An 8,742-nucleotide genomic window follows, 5' to 3' on the forward strand; every position below is an offset into this window, starting at 1 on the left:
TTATCTCCAGGTATACTTTACTCTCGTATATCCTGTGTATCCGGAGATTAAGTGTGAGATTAAGGAAGAGATTTCCAACCATGAAGGAAGTTGTAAACTCCGGGCTGGTTAGACAAGAGGAAGCAGACAGGTAACATTCATAAGATTAATAGAGACAACCGTTCACACCGTTTTTGCAGTACAAACTTTAGATGTTTATTTGTTTAGTTATTCTTTTTAAATGTAAAAGTTTATTATTTCTTTAAAACTTGTTTATGAATGCCAAATATTGACTTTTAATGGAGAATTTGATGAGTTTTGTAATGCATTTGGTTAAATTTAATTCCTTGTTTAAATTATCTAATATTATTATATTATCTGAAAATTAGACGCATGTGTATTGTGTATACATATCCTGAATTCACAGATTTAGAGAAGATTTGATAACTGGGACGCATCTAACTGTACATAATATGATGTACTTGACAGGATTACAGATGAGGATAACTGAGATATGTACGCATCTAACTGTACTCTGCATTTTGTACATAATATAATGCTATGTACAGGATTGGAGATGAGGATAACTGGGATATGTACGCATCTAACTGGGCAATGCCTCTTCAATGGAGTTTGGAGATTGGTAATTGTTAAATATTATATCTCTATAGATTCTACAACTTTTTATATAAATAGATTCAACTTTTTGATAAATTTTATTATATGTATAAATATTTACTTTTTTAATTGAGAAAAAAATCGATTTTTTTAGCCTATAACCCATGAGTGTCCACAACAATTTTTTCAGCCCAATCAGTCCAGCCGTTTGGCCGGCTATACGCAACATATATATATACGAATGTCTTCTTTTATTATATAGATGTATTGTATACATTATATATATTATTGTTGACTTTAAAAAGTCACTATAATAAAATAAAGAGATCCAAATGGATATTTCTAACATTTATTTAAAAAACGAAAGTTTTGAAATATTTGCATATAAAGCGGAGTTAAAATTGGTTGATTTAGAAATTAACAAAGGAATTAATGATGGATATTTGATGGCACTTCATTGGAGTGTTGTAGAGCTTCATGTTGGTGGAGCAGATCAACAGGAACTGGGACAACAGGGCTTATCAATGGAACTAAGGCAATGCAACTCGAGATAGCGGAAACTTCGGTTGGAGCCGGGCACAAGTTTCCTAAGTAAGCTTCTCAAGAAGTTAATAGGGAGATCAGAGGTATAAGCACGCCTGCTGTTAGCTCAGTATCTGCATCATCAGCATGAAGGAGTCAAGAGGCTCCCTGTGTCGGAGCTGTTACCAGCCCAACTCTCCTAACCTGACTGAGGGCTGGGGTGTGTAGAGGGTGAGGCGGGGAACGAAGGAGCGAGGGTTACATGTGTGTGCTTCATGGCGGAAATGGATCGTGTGTATACACACATTTTGAGAATAGTTGACGGCAATTGAGTCGGTAAAATCGTCTTCCTTATATTTCGAATTTGTGTTAACAATTATGTATACAATACATTATATATACATTATGAATACATTATACAATATATATACATATATATATATTATATATACATTATGTATATATTATGTACAGGGTGTCCCAAAAAACATGGGAATTCAGTGACGAATTCGATATCGTCTTTTTTAAAAATTCTTTGATTTAGTATAGTGATACCAACTGAGAAAGCTTTAATCTGTAAGAGTTTCGTCTGCTATGTTTACATTTTGTTTGTTTATGTTTTGACTGCATACGGTTGTACTTAGTAAAACAAGAAAATTGCAGTATACAAACAGAGAAAACTTGTCCGTCTTCACTGTTTATCTTGCAGAGACATTATAGACACATCTTTACAGTCTTTTACCCTTTTCATAAAATAAACTTTAGCAGACATAATAATATTATGGCTTTTGAAATTAGGTATTACAATGCTAATTCATAGCAAAGACGATATACTATTCGTCACTGAATTCCCATGTTTTTTGGGACACCCTGTATATATAATAAAGCAAACATCGTGATGTTTGACATCTTCATTTTGGAAATTGTAAACAAGTTTATGATTATTATTTATTTCTTTTTAGTTCAAAAGGCCCACCAGGACGGATATATTACCAGTGCTCCAGGATATGTTCAGATTATTACACAAATCAATATATTTTAGTTCACAAGGCCCAACAGGACGGATATATTACCAGTGCTCCAGGATATGTTCAGATTATTACACAAATCAATATATTTTAGTTCACAAGGCCCAGCAGGACGGATATATTACCAGTGCTCCAGGATACGTTCAGATTATTACACAAATCAATATATTTTAGTTCACAAGGCACAGCAGGACGGATATATTACCAGTGCTCCAGGATATGTTCAGATTATTACACAAATCAATATATTCAGGAACCTAGACTCCTAAACTTGCATTTTATAAATGTTTTTTTTTATTTCATAAGAGAAAAATTATTTTCAAAAACGTTTCATCCGTTATACTAACTCTCAAATCCAATCATTAAGTGAGGTGATCAGTTCTAGTTATCTATCAGAGGCCCCATTAACACTATCCATACATATATAAAGTTATAAACTATACGTTTGTTATCTATATTGTGGGTTAGGTTAGGTTGGGATAATATCTGGCCTGAGTGTTACGGCCATTATTCTGGGTTTTTAAAAACATATTTTTTTAAATAACGAAACCTATGGCCAAAATTCGACCTAGGGGCCTTACCACTTCCCTAACTCTTAGAAATTACATAAAAAAAACATTAAAAATAATAAAAACATAAATCCCCTCCGCATTGATATTTCCTTTCAAATGACCAATTTTTTTTCTTTTGCTCTAGGTTCGTTTTTGGACTAGGTTCGGGTCGGTTTGCTTTAGGTCCAAGTTCCTTCAAAACAGATTCGGTGGTTTATTAGCTTTATAGTCTCATATATTAATCGTTAATCTGAAGTTTTGATTTTTAAAGTAATTAATCTCCAAAAATGGTTCGGATTTAGCTAAACTTGATCCATATGCGTATTTGTCCAAAAAATAAAAGAATATTGTTGGTTTTGACTTGAAAGTATTTATTAAATCTGTTTTGCCTGATTTTCTCGTTATTCCATCGGTCAAACATCACGCACCTCTGCCCCTTTAGTAAAAGTAATTCAACCTATATGAAGCATAAAGTCTGACCGCGTCAACCTTGTTGCACCGGCTAGTCCTGTCCATAGAGCTAGGTCCGGGAAGGTTGATCAGGCTCGGAACTTCAAATGTACTACGGCTGCCCGTGATATGTTGATTTTGGTTAATTTTGATACTAAGACAGACCCCCTCTATAGCAAACGTTAAGACTTGGACAAAGATAATATATATATAGATATGCAGGCAGGTAGAAACCTTCTTCCTAAATTGCTTGTAGCAGACAACTAATTTTTGTCCCTCTGAGATAAAGTGCAATGAGAGACATCTATAGCAAATTGATTACTTTCTATATTCTTTTCTCCCCTTGCTGCCATCTGTAGGAAATACGCATTTGTGTTATATAAACATACAGTACGCGTATTGCATCCTGTATAGTTCAAGTGTTGCTATCTGGACCTGTTTGACCAATCAAATTAAATTTCAAGGTAACACAAACATACAGTACGCGTTTTGATTATGTAATGCAGTCAGAGAGAAAAAGATTTAAATGTTTTAGACAAGGTGAACTTTGAAGACACCTTTTTCTAAAAATGTAGATGGCTGTCAGGCTCAAATTTTGATTTTTAACAGTCCAATGAACATAAAATACAGAAATTTTGCAGTGTAGTGGATTTTTTTTATATTTTAATTCTGAATTAAGTTTTTAAAAGCCATTGCCTCGGCAAATTTAAATATTTGCAGAATTTCTTTGCAAAAGTTGTTAAATCGGCTTTCTTTTGTTAAAGGCTTTCCAAAGAGTTGTAAGAAGTCAAAATCCAATGACCGGAGGTAGGTCTAAATATAGATTTAGTCGGGTAATTTATTTGCATTGATTAATTTGTTTCATTAAGTACAATATGCAGTATACATTGTTGATACTATAGTACGCATTTAGTGTTATCACGCATAAACAAAGTGATAAATTAGCAACAATCCAGAGGATAAAATGCCATGCGTACGACAGAGATGGTGCTGATCGCACTTTTTCTCAAGACCTCAAAATTTATACCTGCCTGCATATCTATATATATATTATCTTTGGACTTGGAAGAGTCCAGTTCTAAGTTTTTTTTCTCTTCAGCATAATTAAGGTTGGGTATGTTTCCAGATCAAAACTCAACGATGTTTCAGCATACGGACACATCCCAGTACCTCTAGTGTACACACAGGTACGGACACATCCCAGTACCTCTAGTGTACACTCAGGTACGGACACATCCCAGTACCTCTAGTGTACACTCAGGTACAGACACATCCCAGTACCTCTAGTGTACACTCAGGTACGGACACATCCCAATACCTCTAGTGTACACTTAGATACGGACACATCCCAATGCCTGTAGTGTACACTCAGGTACGGACACATCCCAGTACCTCTAGTGCACACTCAGGTACGGACACATCCCAGTACCTCTAGTGTACAAACAGGTACGGACACATCCCAGCACCTCTAGTTTACACACAGGTACGGCTGGTTGAACAAATATTTACAAAACACTTTACTACATTACTAATCAGTTACACTTTTTTGTAGCCCTGTACATGTACATTTTAATACTGCAACGCGTTTGTTTTTAGATTTAAATTACAGTGTGTAGTGTGTTTCCCCCACATAAACTGCCACAATTATCAATAGCATTATTATTATTACTATTACCTTTATTTTTCTCTCTAATATCATTATTTTTATTATTATTATTAGGTGGTTACTCTGGCAGTGTATATATATTTTATAGTTGCTCTAGTCGGTGAACAATGGAAAATCTACAGGTAAAAGATTATTTAACTGTAGTGAGACCCATAATACTGTAGACTAGGAAGACGACATTCAAGCACTTTCGTTTATTTGTTTTTGTTACAGAACAAATAGTTGCATTACATAGTAACTGGAAATTGAAAATTAACTTATTTAGTGAAACACTGGACACTGCACAATATCCTCCTTTCATGTTAATTATACTACAGGGTGTCCCACGAAACATGACAGTTGGTGAATAGTTTTGAATGTCTTCTTCTATGTATTGTATGAAATATTAAAGACTGTTTGCAGTCTATTTCGTTAAAGTAATCTTGTCCTCAAACATAATAAAATAAATACTATAATATATGACTTCCTTAAAGGGAGTGACCGTCTATGTAAGGTAGTTGAACTGAGTATGCAGTGTTGTCGAAAACTTCTTTAGGATTCATTTGAGACATATTTCACTTTTTAAAGATCTGTAAATCCTGAGTTTGAGCGCAAATTCGACGTTCAAAACTCCTGATTTGGGGGTGGATACGCTTGGGGTGGATACGCTTTCAGAATTGTAGAATATTTTTACATTTTATGTCGTCGTTAATTAATAATTTAAAAAAACTAATTCTGAAAGCGTATCCACCCCCAAATCAGGAGTTTTTAACGTCGAATTTGCGCTCAAACTCAGGATTTACAGATCTTTAAAATGTGAAATATGTCTCAAATGAATCCTAAAGAAGTTTTCCACAACACTGCGTCCTCAGTTTAACTACCTTACATAGCCGGTCACTCCCTTTAAAATATTTTTATTATTTTCTATGGTATCAAACGACTTAAAAAAAATATGAAAGAAGACATTCTAAACTACTCACCAACTGTCTTGTTTCTTGGGACACCCTGTGTTTAAAATCATAACTTAGAGCTGAACTGTATAAAGCGTGATTTTAAAGGACCCTCCATACAAAGATGGCAATGCCGGATTTACAATGGTACCCTTGAAACCTTAATCTGATTTTTAAAAATAGAAGATAACGCATTTTTTTAGATTCGAAATGTGTTTAATCCTAAAATTTGTAATAAAGAAATATAATAAATATATAACAAAGAAATGAGCAAGTCACTTTTGCAAAGCAAACAACTAAACAAAATAATTAAAAACATGGAATTCTAATTCATACTTGATCAGACAAAGCTTTTAAGGGTACCGTTGTGAATTGGGCATAGAGGTTTACTTGAAATTACGCTTACAGTTCCTTTGAGTATGACCATTGGCTTCCTATTTCACAGTTTTATGTTAATAAAAGTTTTCCATAGCTTTCGGACAGAGAAGTTGTTGCAAAAAGTGCTTTTTTAGGTTATCTAATCAGAATAGGTTGATCTTATTTGTATTTGAATTTGTTTAGAAAACCTGGAGATGAATTGGATTTATGGTATCCTATCTTTACAACAATCAAGTTCCTCTTCTATTTTGGTTGGCTCAGGTTTTAAAACTTGTTACTTTTTAAATAAAATATGTATTTACAAATCAAAAAATAATCAGTAAATACATAGATTAATAACAATACAGATAGAACACTAGAGTCGTCTTTTCAAGATTTAGGGGTTTTTCGTTCGCAATATTAATTTGCCTTGAATAAAAAATAAAAAGAAGTTTCTTAATTATCAAAAAACTTATGACGGTCTATGTATTCTTATATCTGGGATTCACTGAACAAAAGGAAAAGAAATAAATTGTTAAATAAATAAACAGACAAAAAAATGTAGTAAAAAATACAATTTTACTTAAAGGGTTGCAGAGACCCTGTATAATCCTTTTGGTGAAGATGATGATGATTTTGAGCTAAATGTTCTGTTTAACAGACATGTTAAAGGTTAGCTTTTGCTTTCAATATGACTAATTTATTTATATTTATAACTAGCTGAAGAGCCCGGCGTTGCCCGTGGAAAAATAAAAAAAAAAATGTTGAGAATTTTTTTTTGATTTTTTTAGCCTATAACACCCTCCGGCCACCCATGAGTGTCCACAAACAGTTTCAGCCCATTTGGTCCAGCCGTTTGGCCGGCTATAGGCAACATATATATATACTAATGTATTGTTTTATTATATAGATTTTAAAAAACCAGTTGCCCCCCTGTTTAATTTCCTCGACCAGTATCTAATTAATTTGATATATATTGATAAAAATTCAAATTTGGAAAAAAATAAACGTTAAAAAAATGATTTCAAACACCTTTCTATTCATGTAGTTGCCTTGAGCTTGGTTGATGAGACAGAATCCCCTCCGGAGCTCCGAAAGGATGCATTCTGGGGCCAACCTTTTCCAGATATTCCTGATAAGTAGGTTTTAAACCTTTTCCAGATATTCCTGATAAGTAGGTTTAAACCTTTTCCAGATATTCCTTATAAGTAGGTTTAAACCTTTTCCAGATATTCCTCATAAATAGGTTTAAACCTTTTCCAGATATTCCTTATAAGTAGGTTTAAACCTTTTATTCCTTATAAGTAGGTTTAAACCTTTTCCAAATATTCCTTATAAGTAGGTTTTAAACCCTTTTCCAGATATTCCTTATAAGTAGGTTTAAACCCTTCTCCAGATATTCTGATAAGTAGGTTTTAAACCTTTTCCAGATATTTCTGATAAGTAGGTTTTAAACCTTGTCCAGATATTCCTGATAAGTAGGTTTTAAACCTTTTCCAGATATTCTGATAAGTAGGTTTTAAACCTTTTCCAGATATTCCTGATAAGTAGGTTTTAAACCTTTTCCAGATATTCCTGATAAGTAGGTTTTAAACCTTTTCCAGGTAATCATGATAAATAGAGTTTAAACCTTTTCCAGATATTCCTGAAAAGTAGGTTTAAACCTTTTCCAGATATTCTGATAAGTAGGTTTAAAACCTTTTCCAGATAATCATGATAAATAGGGTTTAAACCTTTTCCGGATATTCCTAACAAGCAGGTTTTAAACCTTTGCCAGACATTCCTGATAAGTAGGTTTTAAACCTTTGCCAGACATTCCTGATAAGTATGTCTTAAACCTTTTCCAGACATTCCTGATAAAACCTTTTCCAGATAATCATGATAAATAGGTTTTAAACATTTTCCAGATATTCCTGATAAGTAGGTTTTAAATCTTTTCCAGATATTCCTGATAAGTAAGTTTTAAACCTTTTCCAGATAGTCCTAATAAGTAGGTTTTAAACCTTTTCCTGATATTCCTGATAAGTAGGTTTTAAACCTTTCCTGATATTCCTAAATCCTGATAGGTAGGTTTATATCACAAGAGAGGTTATTTTAGAAGCTTTTGTAATCGGTAATAACAAATATTATAGAATAACTTAATTTCTAAAAGATGTCTAATGTCTAGTGTTGAAGAGACCTATACGATTGTTGAAGACGGAAAAGACGGAAAAGAATCCAATATTGAGACGAATGAGATGATTGTGGTAACAGAGCACTCTCCGGACGAGGCACTTACTAACGCAGAGAAAAGGGATCCTATGCGCTAGATACCAATCAAGGGGATTAATCAAGGGGATCATTCAAGGGGATCAATCAAGGGGATCAATCAAGGGGATCATTCTATGAAGATTTTAAATCTTGAATTTGCGCTCTTGATGAACAAATAGGCACCGTTGAAACGTCTCAAATGAATCCTTAAAAAAATTCTCTACAATCACTGTATTCTCAGCTTGACTACCATGTCTAGCCAGACACTCCCTTTAAACCATTTCTTGATTGTGACAGTTCTATAGCCTATAAATGTGATAAAATTAAATATTTGCCTCAAACTTTAATTTTGTATTGTGTATATCTTTGCAGCCTTATTGTAACCTATGATA

At 33.4% G+C, this 8,742-nt stretch overlaps 1 protein-coding gene across 2 annotated transcripts; it reads left to right on the forward strand.

The window, feature by feature from the left end:
* Window positions 1-10: 10 nt before the first annotated feature.
* LOC111708560 (bestrophin-1) lies at window positions 11-8,742 on the forward strand (the record flags this gene model as incomplete). Of its 2 annotated transcripts, XM_023481978.1 has the most annotated exon segments (10): window positions 11-130; window positions 549-622; window positions 2,322-2,400; window positions 4,275-4,335; window positions 4,869-4,936; window positions 6,305-6,382; window positions 6,690-6,772; window positions 7,149-7,239; window positions 8,268-8,421; window positions 8,461-8,742. In XM_023481978.1, coding segments are annotated over 9 exon segments (796 nt in total), but the record flags the coding sequence as incomplete, so codon positions are not given.

The sequence above is a fragment of the Eurytemora carolleeae genome, unplaced genomic scaffold, assembly GCF_000591075.1.
Source record: "Eurytemora carolleeae unplaced genomic scaffold, Eaff_2.0 scaffold885, whole genome shotgun sequence".
NCBI classification, from domain to species: domain Eukaryota; kingdom Metazoa; phylum Arthropoda; class Copepoda; order Calanoida; family Temoridae; genus Eurytemora; species Eurytemora carolleeae.